This window comes from Larimichthys crocea, chromosome XIII (genome assembly GCF_000972845.2).
Source record: "Larimichthys crocea isolate SSNF chromosome XIII, L_crocea_2.0, whole genome shotgun sequence".
NCBI lineage: Eukaryota > Metazoa > Chordata > Actinopteri > Sciaenidae > Larimichthys > Larimichthys crocea.
The window spans coordinates 23,081,105-23,096,537 of record NC_040023.1 but is presented as its reverse complement, the minus strand read 5'-3'; the positions used below and the strand labels follow the sequence as shown (position 1 = coordinate 23,096,537).

The 15,433-nt window shown below is 43.3% G+C and overlaps 4 protein-coding genes across 7 annotated transcripts in view; 2 read left to right on the top strand and 2 right to left on the bottom strand.

Annotated features, from left to right (window-relative positions):
• Nucleotides 1-2,012, top strand: part of rspo3 (R-spondin 3) — a 15,082-nt gene extending 13,070 nt beyond the window's left edge. For both annotated transcript variants that reach the window (XM_010740013.3, XM_019256838.2), the window contains exon 6: nt 177-2,012. In XM_010740013.3, the coding sequence (XP_010738315.1) occupies nt 177-385 (209 nt within the window). In that variant the 3' untranslated portion in view covers nt 386-2,012. The remainder of the gene's footprint in view (nt 1-176) is intronic.
• On the bottom strand, nt 1,853-3,408 carry mdh2 (malate dehydrogenase 2, NAD (mitochondrial)). Its single transcript, XM_010740014.3, has one exon. The coding sequence runs from the start codon at nt 3,265-3,267 to the stop codon at nt 2,254-2,256; it is 1,014 nt and encodes a 337-aa protein (XP_010738316.3). The 5' UTR covers nt 3,268-3,408; the 3' UTR covers nt 1,853-2,253.
• A 31-nt stretch (nt 3,409-3,439) lies between these two features.
• On the top strand, nt 3,440-7,432 carry LOC104926209 (E3 ubiquitin-protein ligase rnf146). Of its 2 annotated transcripts, none has more exons than XM_010740015.3 (3): nt 3,440-3,594; nt 4,241-4,300; nt 4,626-7,432. In XM_010740015.3, the coding sequence occupies exon 3, from the start codon at nt 4,638-4,640 to the stop codon at nt 5,793-5,795; it is 1,158 nt and encodes a 385-aa protein (XP_010738317.2). In that variant the 5' UTR covers nt 3,440-3,594; nt 4,241-4,300; nt 4,626-4,637; the 3' UTR covers nt 5,796-7,432. The 2 variants fall into 2 exon arrangements, with proteins under 2 accessions (XP_010738317.2, XP_027142088.1); XM_027286287.1 differs by lacking the exon at nt 3,440-3,594 and adding an exon at nt 3,603-4,162.
• Nucleotides 7,006-13,699, bottom strand: echdc1 (enoyl CoA hydratase domain containing 1). Of its 2 annotated transcripts, none has more exons than XM_010740017.3 (7): nt 13,580-13,699; nt 12,509-12,580; nt 10,395-10,570; nt 10,130-10,272; nt 9,945-9,997; nt 9,722-9,802; nt 7,006-9,629 (listed from the first exon to the last, which is right to left on the bottom strand). In XM_010740017.3, the coding sequence occupies exons 2-7, from the start codon at nt 12,577-12,579 to the stop codon at nt 9,212-9,214; spliced, it is 942 nt and encodes a 313-aa protein (XP_010738319.3). In that variant the 5' UTR covers nt 12,580; nt 13,580-13,699; the 3' UTR covers nt 7,006-9,211. The 2 variants fall into 2 exon arrangements, with proteins under 2 accessions (XP_010738319.3, XP_027142090.1); XM_027286289.1 differs by lacking the exon at nt 13,580-13,699 and adding an exon at nt 12,736-13,542.
• Nucleotides 13,700-15,433: the final 1,734 nt, after the last annotated feature.

Below are 15,433 nucleotides of genomic sequence, written 5' to 3'. Positions count from 1 at the left end.
TTGATCTTTTTAACATAGAGGCCTGAGAAGTAAGGATGTTATTGCCAATGACTGCTTCATGATGCTTGATGCAAAGTATAACATTTCTTAACTGATACTACTTCCTGACATTGTTGGGAAGAAGAAGAAGAACTTCATCCTCCCCTCTAATCATTTCATTTTTCCTCAACTTCCAGGACGGAGGAAGAGCGATCGAAGAGAACGGAGGAATCGCAACAACCGGAAAGATAAGGAGAACCAAGAGGGGCGACGGGAGAGGAAGAGAGAGAGGGAGAGAGACACAGGTGAACGTGAAGACTCTGATAACAGGAACAAAACGGAGCACAGGCATCGCAGAGGCCACGACACAAACCCAGTCTCTACTGGAGATGGCCTTGTACAGTAGTGCTCTGGACAGACAAAGTCTAGCACCTCCGCATCCTCCTCCTCCTGTTATCCTCCCATTCTTCCTTCTCCAACACATACCCACCCTCACCCACTGTTCACCCCCCTCGACCCCTCTCTGCAGGGGTGTTGCTGCTACCTGTATGATTTGAATATGTTTATGCACAAGCGGGATGGGGCACATTCAGCCACAAGGCTTGGGCCACTATGGACTTTAAAAAGTCTTTTTTTCTAACCTGTAGCCTCTACTCCTTCAATTCCACCACTGAGAGAGTGTCTCTGTTGAAAAGTGCAGGAGACACTGCCGAGACTGCTGCTGGGACTGAAGAACAGAGTGAGAAATGTCTGTGACTGTGTGGAGGACTGGCAGACAGACAGACGGACAGAGAGACAAAGACGTTATACTATGTGCTTGTTGATATGGTTATTTAATGGGGCCCTGGTACAACATTGCGCGTCTTGGTTTTTGAATGTAGATTTTGCAACATTATGTAGAACAATTGTTTATTATTGTTGTTCCTGTTGTTTAGATCTCTTTACTTTATTTTATTTGGTGCAGAATTTGTAAAGACAAAAATAAAAGTGAGTTTGCTATTGCCATCTTGTGACATCTTCATGATCACTGCAAGTGACGGATGTAGGAGAGCCTGAGTATGGTCAAAGACTGAAAACCATTAACACGTGTTCTGTATGTCTTGGACAAAAGCTAGTTTTATCCAAATATGTGATAAATCTAATCTACTATTGGTTTTTCTTTTTGTGTAAATGAATCTGTGCTCTCAGTAAAGCTCCTTGACTAGGATCCAAAAGCACCTGTATGTCAAATAAAACTATAATGGGTTTGTACCTGTGTCTGTTATCTGTTCCTCATCTGACTGCCATCTTATGCAATCCACACGCCATAAACCTTCTCAGACAGTGATATGCAGCTATCAGCTGTCGAGACAAAGGTTGCCTTGCACTGATTTGGGTGTATTGAGCAATAGTAAGGCGTGACATAGTGGAATACCTGAACATCTTAGTGTCTTGAAAGTTAGATAATATTCAAGTATTTTAAGTAGCATGGCAGCAAGGAAGATCTAAAAAAAAATTTCTACAACTATTCTGATATACCTATTAAAGTGCTCAACACATATTGTGAATCATCAAACATGCAGTTTAAAGTAATCAGACTACCTGCAGTCCTTATTCTTTGATTAGTTTGGTTTTCACAGGAACAATAGGCTTTTTTCTATAAACTTCAACCATCATTTAGCACAGCAAGATTTAATTTAATTTGAATCACTTCTCTAATATCAAGTTGTATGCATTTTAACTCATATCTACACTGTTTCAGTGTCTATAAAGTTTGTTAATGAACCATAACCCTGATTCATTTCATGAATGTCAGCATTTGGTTTGTTTCAGATATACACTGTGAAGACAAATTATTTTTGTATCACAAGAGCAAGAAATAAAGAATCATGTGTTTAAAGCTAATCTGTTTATTGGTGGAGTGAGTATTTTTGCTCATCAGTAACATCTATTTGCATCGACAGGCATGATGACAGTATTTCCCCCTCATTCATTCAGCAGAGAAATTCCCACTAATACAGACTGTACATGAAAATATAAGAGACTCTTTTAAATTTAACATTTGCAAAATAAAATAAGTCGGTACAGTATGTACACAAATCACAGCCACGTGATAAAGCCATGTTTGAAAAGGTAAGGATACACAGGAATGGGGATTTGTGAAATGAAAGTACCCTGCTGCTTAAACAAAAACAAAAGAGGAAACACTGACAGATCTTGAGATTTACCGGATGCCTTTCAAGTTAAGACGGAACAAATCAATCAATCACAGGTCTTAAACTAAATGCCTCCTGTTCACTTCATTTTAGCCACAAAATCCTCGCCCTTCTTGATCGACCCCTTCAGCTCATCCATGGCTTCAGCCACCAGCTTCTCCTCGAAGGCAGACAGCTTGCCCAGCCCAAGGTTCTTCTCAATGCCGTTCTTCCCCAGGAGAATAGGTGTGGAGAAGTACTTGCACTCTGTCTCCTCAGACCTGACATAGGAGCACTCCACCACACCCTCCTTCCCGTTCATGGCATCCAGGAGGGAGAAGGTGAAGCGAGCACCAGCGTAGGCCATGGAGAGGGTGGCAGATCCGGCTCCAGCCTTGGCCTTCACCACCTCTGTGCCAGCATCCTGGATCCGGACGGTCAGGGCGGACAGCTGGTCAGCGGGGAACTCTACTTTAGGTGTGCACTGGGAAATGAGGGGAATGATGGTCTTCCCTGCGTGACCTCCAATGACTGGGACATTGACGCGAGCTGGGTCAAGGCCTTTAAGCTCTGCAACGAAGGCGTTTGCTCTGACAATGTCCAGGGTTGTGACACCAAACACTCTGTTGGGGTTGTAGACTCCATGCTTCTTCATGACCTCTGATGTAATCGGGATGGTGGAGTTGACAGGGTTGGCAATGATGCAGATCATAGCCTCGGGGCAATTGCGGGCACAGGCATCTGCCAAGGTGGCTACGATGGTGGCGTTGGTGTTGAAGAGGTCATCGCGAGTCATGCCTGGTTTCCTGGGCACACCGGCGGGGATCACCACGACTTCGCAGCCCTGCAGAGCAGCATCGAGCTGATCGGGGCCCATGTGGCCGGTCACCTGTGCTCTGGTCTCGATGTGGCTCAGGTCTGCAGCCACTCCGGGTGTGTGGGCAATATCATAGAGGGAGAGGTGACTCACCAGGGGGCTATTCTTCAGTAGCAGAGATAGCGGCTGGCCTATGCCGCCTGACGCTCCTAGCACAGCCACCTTGGCGTTGTTCTGCGTCGAGGTGGACAGGCTCCGAACCAGGCCGACGGTAGGTCTGACTGCGCGGGAGAACATTTTGTTTCTGTGGCTTCTTTTACAATCTTAACAAAACAAGTTGAGTACCTGAAGAGCCCCTCTCCTCTGTGACACCAACGTCCTCTAGCCACGAGCGAACAGGAAGACGGCAAACTGTCATGCGTGGGGGATAATGGTCGTGCGATGTTACGTCGGGTTGCGTCACCGCGCACTGTTACGTCGCCGTCTTTTATTTCAGCCTCTTTTCTCGGAGGAAAACAAAGCCAGTTAACACCGAAAGTCGCATAAATTAGCATTGGAAATCAGCACCGCTGTACTGACTCGTTAATTGTGTATCAGACCGACACAGCAGCATCCAGCGGTCCGGTATGTACGCCGTCGTTGCTTTGTCTCTGTCGCTGTTTATGTCGCCCTGCTTTAAAAAAAAAAAGAAAAAAAGAAAAAGCTAGCGCCGTCAGATGAACTCCGTCTATTTGCTGGAGTCAACCCTCAGCCTAGCCAGCGTTAGCTACAACAGGTCTTATTGTTGTGACCAGTCGACTAACCCCTTTGTTGTGTTGTTTGACTTGTGTTTGCACTCCTGACGGAGAGGACACACTCGCCTTTCAGTGTCCGCCGTGTGTCCAGCGTCAGCCGGACTCGCTTGCTCGCAGGCTGTCGGCATTAAATGATTGTTGGGTCGTTAGCTGTTGATTTGACTCGAGTAACGCTAGCTGTGCCTATTAGTAGCCCTGTCACAAGGCCAGCTAGGTTGACACAAACTTAGCCGAACAGTGAGCTGACACAGTCCGCTGCTTTGTAGTCCGACAGTCAACAGAGCAGCTCTTTGTTCCTCACACTTATGTAAACCCTTAGGTTACATTTCAGTCATGGCTAAGTGAATTAACGCTAACTTTGAGCTGAGCCGCCTGAACATCGGGCTTAAAGTGGAAAGGTTTGGTTGTTAAATAATGTCACAGTTGCACTTACATGAATTTCAGATTTTCACTGACTGCTTTTTATCTCTTGGCAGTGGTAAGTTTGAAGGTCCATCAGCTCTCCTAATGATACATCAGCATTAAGGCTACTTCCAGTAAGTATCAAATATCAGGTCAGTCAGCCTTGTTTCAGGTTGCAGGTGGCATATACATTATAGTATCATTTGATATTTATAATTCTGGGGTTGACTCGGGACTGTTTGTTATTTAGTGAGTTGAGTACTAAAAGTGATCATGATACTAGCAGTAAAATAAATATATATGTCATGATCATATGTGCACCTAAAAACAACAGTCACAATAATGTGAACCAAGAATACTGGTTTATCTTTATGTAAATGAATAGCACTGATCATAGAAAAACTAATAATCCTATTGTGCACACTATAACCTTTATTTATTGTTGTTCCCTTTCCTCAGTACTTCCTAAGGATGGCTAGTTGTGGGGAGGTAGACCACTCTGTTAGCTCGCTTCCATCCAGTAAGAAAGGCAGCGGCGGCGGTGGAAGTGGAAACAGTGCCGAATCATCATGCTCTGGCTCCAGCAACTCTTCCCCAGCCCTGCCTGTGCCGGAGTGTGCCATCTGTCTGCAGAGCTGCGTCCACCCAGTCCAACTGCCATGCCATCACGTCTTCTGCTTCCTGTGTGTGAAGGGAGCATCCTGGCAGAGCAAACGCTGCGCTCTCTGCAGACAGGAAGTACCGGATGACTTCCTGGAAAGGCCTACGCTTCTCTCTCCGGAGGAGCTGAAAGCATCAGCCGGAGGTCGGGGCGGGGCAGCGACTGATCACGCCTGGTATTACGAGGGCCGTAACGGTTGGTGGCAGTATGATGAGCGAACCAGCCGCGAGCTGGAGGACGCTTTCTCCAAGGGAAAGAAAACAGCTGAAATGCTGATTGCTGGTTTTTTGTACGTAGCCGACTTGGAGAACATGGTGCAGTACCGGCGCAATGAGCACGGTCGTAGACGCAAGATGAAGAGAGACGTTTTGGATATCCCCAAGAAGGGAGTGGCGGGACTGCGTTTGGACACTGAGGGTGTTACTGGGGCTATTGGGGGAGCAGGTCGAGAAAACTCTGCTGATGGGGCTGATACCACAGTTGCAGGTGTACAGCAGCAGGTTACAAGTATCCCCTCTACTGTTACAGCCCCTCCAGCCACTGCCAGACCTCCCACTTCCCTTGGTGGACAGCCCAGCAGCACCACCAGCCCTACCCTGGAGGATGCTCTCTCCCAGCTTCAAATCAGCCCCAGGCCCACACCTTCTCACGAGCGGTCTGAGGCTGGGGAAGGAGAGGAAGAAGATGAGGAAGAGGAGGCCTCGCCCTCCAGATCCTCTGACCCTCACACCTCTGTGGACGAGTCTGGCTCTGGAGACTGGAGCGATGACGAGGAAGAGGAGGATGAAGAAGAGGAGGGGGGAAATGGAGAGCGTGTGGAGCCTTGGGAGGGTAGGCCAAGGAGGCAAAGACTGAATCCAGAGGACAGAGCCCCTCCTGGCGCAGAGTCCGCCTCCTCCCCTTCTTCGTCCAGTAGCAGTGGAAGGTCCAGAATGCCCGATGGCCAGTGTACAGTGACTGAAGTGTAAAGTCATCATTGATCCCATCACCACCAAATGGCTATGTTCCATTTCATTAATTTATTCCTCACTGTATGCTGTCGTTCACTCTGTCACGGATCGGTTGTGGGCGGACTGCTTGATGCCAGAGAAATCAACCATAACATTCTCCACGTTTTTAGGTAAACGACTAAATTTTAGCAATCAAATTTGGTGCCTCTTCTTGGCTCACAGTGATCTGGATGTATCTGTGTGATTTGTTTGTCTCATACAATATTAACCCAGCCAGTAGAATTAGTGTTGGGTCTGGTGTTGTAGCACTGAGCGTTCTAGTACTGAGACAGAAGGTACAGCTCGGTAACAGCCAGATGGATACAGCACGTTGTTGTGAGCCATGAAAACTCCGATTTGTCTATTCGTCACATCATGTGAGGTAGGTGTATCAGACTTTGCTGCCATCAGTCTGCCCACTTGTTGCCATTTGGTCGCAGGCATATTGAGTCTGTTCTTTTTAAACTCCAGAAAAGTGGAACTTAAAAACTAAATGTGACTCACCAACCTGCTGATCCTGAATACTCAGAAGGTTTTTAAGCAGTCTCGGCTAGATCTGTGATGTCCGAGAGGGGAAAAAGCATAAATGGGGATATTTCTCCTGGAAATGGAACTGTGTCTTTATCATTATCATGAACGGCTGCATTCTAATCATCTACACTTTAACTCTCTCAGCTAACATAGCACGCAGAAATGGGCTGTTAGAGCTCAAGTAATCTGACTACTCTTGCAAAGAATTGAATCCTTTTAACTTGTTCCAAGCCTCCACCCGACTTGAACGATTTTCTCACTTCAGATTTAACTGACTATGAAGCATTTCCTTCCTGATGCTGACTTAAACTTTTAGCAGTGTGTCATTTCATAGCAGATTGTGGTTTGACGGAAATCTTCAGCTTGTTTATCCAGATAAAGAAAGGAAACAGAAGTACTTACTGATGCTCATGTGGGTATCTAAATGTCACACTTAATGCGCCATAATAATGTAACTCTAAAGCCCACAAGATTATCTGGCTACCTGCCTCACGGTTTGTCTTTTGATTTCCATTAAGCTGCAGCTTTCTGAAATTCTAAGATCTGTAGAGATTACAACTACTGTTATAAATGATTGTTTGTAATAGAAGTATATATCAAATTTATTTTAACCTTTCCCAGCTTTAAATAATTGGCATTTTAATGTGAAGTATCAGTGTTTTTCCTTTTTAAAGCTGTCGAGGCCTCTGTAGCACCATTAGTATTCTTATCGTCCCTGACTAAAGTATTCTGAATTGGTGTGTTTCTAAAGTTTTGTGATTTGTGCATGTTTGAAGAGAGAGTTATTTAAACACTACTGGTTGGCAGAACGTTGAGAATTGAACGTTTTAGGATTGACTTTTGAGTACACGGTTTTTAATTTGTTTCTGTTTTTTGTGTTTCTTATGGTTGTAAATCCTCTTCTGTATGACGTCTGAGAACAAGAACATGCCATTGCGATTGGCCATGCTGCAGAGATTTCAAGTTATGTTATTTTTATATTTCTTACATGCTTACACCATCGGCTCAGTCTTAGACTTTCCATTCTGAAGAATTTAAGTTTGTGTAACAGTTTTTGCTTGGCAACTTTTTTTTTTTTTTTGTTTTGTTTTTTTTGTTACATGGTTTGTAATTTAAGAATAAATTGTGTCATTTCATCATCCTAAAAGGATATTTTTGTGCGCTTGTCTCTTATTATATTTTTGCCTTCAGACTTGATTGTGTGGTAGGGTTTGAACTGTCTTGAGTATTACATAAGTAGGACAATCAATGAGCCCATTGTAAGTAAGTCTCAGCTGCTTTTTTGTCTCCACAATACCACCTGTAGAGATTTTTCTAAGGGGGGAAAAGTTCAATCACTTTTTTTTGCTTTGGATGAGGACTGTAGTATTGAATATCCATTCTTCATGATGCGTGTTGCAGAATTGCCATTGTGCTTTCCCTAAGTAGCTATAAATACAGTACAGAGAGGTAACATTAAATATCCATAATGTCCACAGTCTATATAAACAAGTTTATTCACTGCACATCATAATGAGGCCCGCTGTAGTCATTCCCTTACTCACCTTGTAGGTGTTTAGTATTCTGACCACAGCAGCTATCAACAGTCTAGCTGGGTGTCGGCCAGGAAACGTGACCTCTGGAAAGAGGACCTAGAGATAAAGGCCTGGCATCCTCGAGCGACCTGTCCTGTTTTGCCATTTCAGTCCCTGCATGTTTGTGCTTTTGTAACACCTAATTTGCTGTATGGATTCATAATTTAAATGTGCAATGAAAAATGAGCTACAAATTGGTGCCAATGAGAGCAACTGTGCATCGCAAAGCATTGGCTATCAGCCAAACAATGTTCTTACCTACAGCTGAGAATCTCCCAATAGAATAGAAACAGAGAGTGCAGATGATCAAGGCCACAATGAAGGATCCACTTAACTAACCTACAAAACTGAGGTAAAGAGGAAGGATGTGCAAGCAGCGTTACTCTCATTCCTGCAGACAGATGCTGAAGGGTCATGCTTGTTATATCTCATCAGTATCTTGTCTGTATGCTGCTGTCTGCTCCAGTTAGCATGAGCCTGGCATCATCTAATCATTACCATAATCCCATTTTCAGGGGAACTGGAGGAGAGACTGTTAATTTGTTCAACTGATGGGCGCAGAAGGGATTTAGAAGATGGAGAATGATGTCCTTGTTTTCACCCATACGGATTTAAAGTTTAATTACAGATATGCTTTAATTAAGAGGACACATCTAAACAAAACAAGTCTTTATACATAGTCAGAGATTATACATCAGTCTACAGAGTATTAGTGGCACAAGATCATTTCTCAGGTCAACTGACACTGCACCACAGTTGATAAATGTGCTGTTGTAAACAGGAGGCTGCAGACTTCAGCCACTAAAATATGACCTCAAAGGAACAGGAGAGTTTTTATTTATGCTTTTAATTCAGTGTTCATGCCAGGAAACACCACCCTCATTCCATCCTTTCTAGCAGTTATGTTATGTTTGAGTTATGTTTTCAATATACGAACACAAGCAGCACTCACCCGTTTATGTATTTACATCTCAGCTCCTACTCTTGTGATAAGAAACTGCACATCACATCGAGACATACAAAACAAAATGCATCATATTAAAGTATGTGATAATGAGCGATGTCAGAATACCATCAGTGTTGATATAAGAGGCAATGAATCATCTGAGTTATTGAAATTTAGTTATTAAAGTTTGTTGTCCTAGCAAACAGAGTATTTTAGACAACACAGTTAAGTATGTGAAAAGTACTTAGAAATGAAGTCTGTCCATCAGTCTGAAACAGTTCTCCTGGCCCGGACAGGGCTTTCCAAAATGTCTCATCTGAGAAGTTCTCAGGAAAAGTTAACAATCATTTGTGTTTGGACTTGCTGGCAAGAGCCTGCAGGTTAGCCGGACCACCCCACACTGTCCCAAATACATCCTTCTCAGTCCTCAGAGCCTCTGACAGAGGGAGCTCTCTCCCTGACAAGACTACCTTCTTTACAGCTTGGATCACTGGGGCAGGTCCTTTTGTATAGTGACTGAGCCAGCTTTCAGCTTGCTGTAGCAGAGTGTCTGCACCCTCCTCTGCCTGGGGGACCTCCAGGACTCCATCTGCCAGTCCAATCTGCAGGCCAAGACCAAGGTCCACTTTTACAGCACCACCAAGTAGCTTCAGGGCATTCTGGCTTCCAACAATCCGGACAAGTCGCGCTGCTCCACCCCAGCCTGGTACCAGGCCCATGTGTTTATGGACAAACTGGATCACACTGCCAGATGCCATTAACCTATAAGAGAGATGATGACACACAGATTATCAGCAAACTGTTGGATGAAAGGTGACAGTGTTAAAGAGATCTACATGTATAAAAAACATTACCTGAAATCGCAGGCAGTGGTGAGTTCTGCACCACCTCCCAGCGCTCTCCCCTCCACCAGAGCAACAGAGATCAGAGGCAGCCTGCAATGAATAAAATATTCTGTCAGCATACTGTAGTCCACATTACATAACAGGTAAACTTTTCAACATCAGACTGGTCGCTGCTGTTTTAGTCTGCACTGATATTCACTGGAGGAGTGGAGCGGAAAATGAGAGCCCTTACCTGAGTAGTCTTGTGAGAGCATTCTGCATGAACATGCACATCTTCATCCCATCCTGCATGGTAACAGAAACATTCAGAGTTCTTTAGGCAGGTTTACACCTAAGAGACATTGGGGCAATTGCAAGCAGATACAAGCAGACAGCCACAGCAAAGAGATACTGTAAAGAATTCATCTGTTTTTCTACCTGTGGGTTAGATATCGCCCTGACGGCGTTGAGGTCCGATCCTGAGCAAAAAGTTCCAGCAGCACCTTGAACAATCAGGCCTTTACAGTCTGTCCAGCTCTCCAGCTGGCTTACCCTCTCCTCTAGATCCACCATCATACTGCCTGAGAAGGGAAAAACTCAAAACAATAAACTGAGCTGCAAAGTAATTTGTTTACGTAAAAGTCAGTGAATGAATTGCATCCCAAGAACACCAAGGCTGCACTGAAGTGTACGGACACCTTACCGGAGAAGGCGTTCATGCGGGAAGGGTTGTTGATGGTCAGCACAGCAACGCCAGACTCCTGTTTGAGCAGATCAATGGAGCCTCCAGGAAAGGCCTGCAGCTTCTCTCTAATCTCCTCCGGATTGAAGCCATGGGTGCTGGAGTACACGCAGCCACTGCTCTGTCTCTGCAGCATCCTTGGAGGAACAACATTTATACATATTTAAGTATTTATTTATATATTTTCAAATGTCAAATCCTGCACTTATAGAATGAGGTTAGACAGTGTAGGAGCCACGAGTGTGTAAATTGTGATTTAACCACTAGGGGGAGTTTTGTTTTTTGTGTTTACTAATTACAAATGGACACCAGTTTTAATTAGATCATGTAAATGTGAGGACTGGCATCTACATTCAAAGCACCACCCTCTTAGGTGGGGCCAGAGGTAGCCCCCCTGCCTTTATAGGGACACGTAAAGGAAATTAGTGCCTCTTTGTCTGAGGCCTGGTTGTGTGGCAGGGTTGCAGTGTCTGTGCGGGTAAGGGAGATTGAATGAGAAAGATGCGTTATATTGCCTTATGGGAAAACAAATGAGGCCTTTTGTATATTTAGTTGTGGTGTGACTGTCCTGAAGTGATCCAGACTGAGCTCTGTGGTCCTGTGCTGAAGACGTATGTGTTAGTGAACTTTGGAGTTTCATTAAACTGTAGACATATCACTAATATAATATGATCATCTCTTTAGGAAAAGACTCAGCTCTTCCCTGTTTTAAACCAGAGTCGAGCCCGTCAACTATTGTGTCGTCTTTCAGCTGAGCCCCACATTGACTGAGATTTAAGGCCAGACTGCTGCTTTGCCTGAGCCAGTTCACCAAGGCTATTGGCAAATGTGTTCACTGTACTGACATTTGTGAACCTGAACCTCAGTGGACTCATGTCTTTTTGGAGTTTTCTTTTATAGGCAAAGTCAGAGGGATGACCTGCGGGGGGTAGTCGTGGGATATGCACCCTTCCTTGCATGCAGTGTGGCAGGTGTGAAGTGTAGTGGTCACCTCACTGGACTGTAGGTTAGCTCGTCCTTGCAGTGGTTGCAGTGATTTGTGTGTTTCCTGTTGGGGTCTGTGATAGACTCTCTCTGCATTTTATTTGCTATTTATATATTAGTAGTTTTAACTATTTTAGTATTATGAAATAAAATGGTTTGGACTAATCTGGCAGTTTCTCCTCTTGTTTTTCAGGTCTGTTGCCAATATAGTTTTCTCTTCCAAATAAATATTCCTTGAACTGAATTCACGTCTCCCGCTCTTTNTCTGGCAGTTTCTCCTTGTGTTTTTCAGGTCTGTTGCCAATATAGTTTTCTCTTCCAAATAAATATTCCTTGAACTGAATGCACGCCTACCTTTTTGAACCCTTTAAAACTTGTGTCCACACTCAGATGGTCGGTTTCTATGGCTGATATAGCTCTCTTCTGTCTATTTGTAACATGGGTGGGGTCTCATGTTAGTCTAGGTTTGTGTGTGATGGGAATACACAAACAGTTCTAGACAGACAGACAGACGTATTTAACTATTCAATAAATGAGAACAGGAACTGTTTAAAAAGAAATTTGTCAGTTAAGGTGCATAAGCAGTAGATTTAACAAGTTGGTCTTGACAGCATATCTTCATATACTGTTCTTTACATGGGAAAAATTGGATATGTAGAATTGTATTAAAGAAGCTGTATACAAAACTACCTTATGGAAATGAGACTGGTGTTGCTCAGACTGAAAGTTATTGCTTGCTCTCACAAACAGCAGGAGACTAATGCTTCTGATGCTTTCTCCCTTGCCTCTGTAAATCAGCCTGAAGGAGTTATGGTCCTGAGCCACACAAACAAACCAAACTTGTAACATATAAACAATAAACCAACTCCAACTGTGACTCATTGCAGTCACACTCAGATGTTATTACATTTATAGATTAGCATGTCACCAGCTCCTCAGAAATACATGTTGATGAATATTTCAAAGGCCTGTCTGTTTGATTTGTGAACAAATAATTTGGGTTCGACTCGGCAGACTTGATGTTCCTTTATTTACGACTTTATTTACTGTCACCTGCAGGGTGATAAACAACACTGTATAGACTCCCTTACCTTGCCCAGGCTCCACAGCTGCTGCTGCTGCTGCACCCCAGGAGTTGTCGCCTCACTGCACACAGTACCATCCTGCCGCAGCATCGATGGAGGAAAACATTCACTTTTACCTTCACTGGAAGAAGCTACTTCAGACTAGGTAAGTAAATATAACAAGGCACAAAGTTTTAGGACTGCCAAGACAACATGTTACCTGTATACAATGAAAATCATCAGAATCAAATTACCTTTCAACGCAGCTGGGACTGTGACAGACCTTTTTTCACTACACACATTTTTTAGGTGTTCTGTTCAAGTGTCCCATGAAACCATGACAACATGACAGTGTGTCGGTATGCACAATGCCAACATCCTGAAACCGAAGCAGCTGTAAATTTCATTATTTATAACTGTTTCCCCCCACTGTGCCATGTAAACATGTATTATGTATATAGTATAAGTATATAAGAATCTGGCTTTGCTACTGTTTCAGTGTGGGAGCTCTTCTTGCACACAGGTGTTTTCACTTGTTGCCTGATTAGACCTCTGAATACAGTCTGTGACGTCATGTGATGCGCATACGTCAGCATAGCCTCCAGGTCTAATTATCCGGATTAAAAACACCTGTGCTGGTGTTTGGGGTTTTTAGTCACGATGCACAAACCAACAAGGGGTGCGGTTTTTAACAGCAACTATGGAAAAGCATATTACTCATTTAAAGATGTTTTATTAACGCTATAAAAGGCTGCTAAAGTCACCAAACAGGATGGCCTTTAGCTAGTTAGCTGGCACACCCTTATTGTACGACTACACCTTTTATTTTAAATTGAAAAACATCCAGCATTAATGTCATGGTACGTTTCTGGTTGAATGTACTGCAGTGCGAAAGCAAACCAGTCTATTCAAAGGGTTTGAACGACTTTACAAACTCTACTGTTTTGCAGTAAATCATTGAATCTCGTTATTTGGACACACGACGTTCAACATGTCTGCATAACGTACTACGAGCAGAAGAGAGAATGAATATCTCGTAAAACATTTTTAACACATTAGTATTATTACTACTTTTATCAACAACATGCGAGCACTAACCTTGCTTAATAATAGTAACCGTGTGGTGTTACTCTGAAATTCATCCCCCTGGAAACTAGAGCTCTTCGGAAGTAGATAATGGCAACACAGAGATGTAGTTTGTCAACGTCTCCGCACGGGGGCGCAGTAACACTGTCACGCAGCAGATGTGGTTTCATTTGTACACCGTCACCTCTTACAAACAGTCAAACATATACATTGTTGTGAAATCGTCATATTGTGCCACATTTATTTTACACAACACTCTACAAGCTATAATTTATTGCTCAACATGAACTGTAATAGCCGTGCAGAGGTCTGCTCTTTATCTGTCCAAACTCTGTAAACACAGGATACTGAGGATACTGGCTCTACAGACATGTCCTTATTCAGTAGTATTGACGGAGGCCTTTCAATAACACCTACAAGTTATTATACAGTCCATGGATCCAGTAGAGTGTTGGCACAGACACGCGGCAGTTATATTAACATGGCCGATTGTCAAATAGAGTTTTCATTGTTGTACTGGGTCCATGTCAAGGTAGATCAGCAAACTAGCAGGCTCTGTTTTATTCAAGCCCTCAAACATATTTTCTTGGCACCAGTGAGCTGAGTCATAAAGGTACTATTGCCGTGACCACTTCCAAGTCCAACACTGAGTCAACATCTTTCAAACAAAAGCCTGCTCAGAGATTTTCTGTGTGGCCCAGCCAAACAACCAAATACTGTATACATTTTGAAGTGTCAGTGATAAATCTAATATCAAAAATAATAAATAAGGTGTTTGAAATAAACACTGAGCTTAGGTTTTGGGTTAAGTCAAGACTGAGATTACATTTACTGCTGATTTAAGAGCAGGTTGTGCTCTGGCTCTGTGGCTTTTCCATCAAAGAAAATCATCAGAAGATGCAGTCCTTCTTTGAGGAATGGTCTCACTCAAGCTCCTCCTAGAAATATGTAATATCATACCAAGAGAGACTACCACCTTTTGACAGGCAGTAAAAAGTGTGAATTGTTCGGGGATCATAGTACTATGCAAAAACAAACTACTACAGACTTGGAGGTGTGTTAAGAATGTAACAGAAGTTGTTCAAATAACTTTAAGTAAAAAAAAAGGCATCAGTGTAAATACTGCTCAATTTTATCTGCATGCACAGAGACAAGTGAGAGATCAGACAGGAGAGAAATGTGATGTTCTGTGGTGGAAAATGAAGAAATGAGGGCATTCATACAGAAGCAAACAAGCATAGACAAACAAAAACAAGAGGATGATATAAAGACCAAAAGATGTGCAGGAAGAGGAGGGAAAATGTGCCAAGACAGAGGGAGGCTGAGACACTTCCTGTCCTGTGGTCTGATCTATGGCTACTGGGAGCATAAATCTTTCACTTCTATCCGCACATCCTCTGCCATTATTCACAGCCCTGAACATGTCTGTGTAAACAAAGTAAGGAACCAAAAATACCTTTCTGTTTCAGCTGGATCACTGAGGATACCACAAACATGGTGAATCAGAAGTCAAACAAATTTAAGACTTGCAAAAGTGATTGTGTATTGTATCATATTCATATACCAATCTAACATCTGTACAAACTATTGCAAATGTACAAAGTACATCTCCCTAGACATGGTATATCTGGTATATCTCCCTAGACATATTGCTTTGTGGAACCAAATATCCCGTTGACTGTACTGCAAACATAAAAGGTCATCAATGAGGACACAGTGCATGGCATCCAAAGCTGCGATAGACTAAACTAAGTTTAAAAGTCCCCACCTCTAAAGTCTATTTAAAAGTGGGGAAGGAATTTAAAAAGGTGGGTGAGACTCTTCCGAGGCAGGCATTCCAGACACGCTGACTCTCCTTCTTGCTGT

Excerpts from the sequence above, each read along its gene's own strand:
- mdh2 (XM_010740014.3), bottom strand. The coding sequence starts at position 3,267 with ATGTTCTCCCGCGCAGTCAGACCTACCGTCGGCCTGGTTCGGAGCCTG.
- LOC104926209 (XM_010740015.3), top strand. The coding sequence starts at position 4,638 with ATGGCTAGTTGTGGGGAGGTAGACCACTCTGTTAGCTCGCTTCCATCC.
- echdc1 (XM_010740017.3), bottom strand. The coding sequence starts at position 12,579 with ATGGTACTGTGTGCAGTGAGGCGACAACTCCTGGGGTGCAGCAGCAGC. Across the intron at positions 10,571-12,508 it reads AGCTGTGGAGCCTGGGCAAG|GATGCTGCAGAGACAGAGCA; the intron begins GTAAGGGAGTCT and ends TGTTCCTCCAAG. Across the intron at positions 9,998-10,129 it reads GGGCGATATCTAACCCACAG|GATGGGATGAAGATGTGCAT; the intron begins GTAGAAAAACAG and ends GTTACCATGCAG.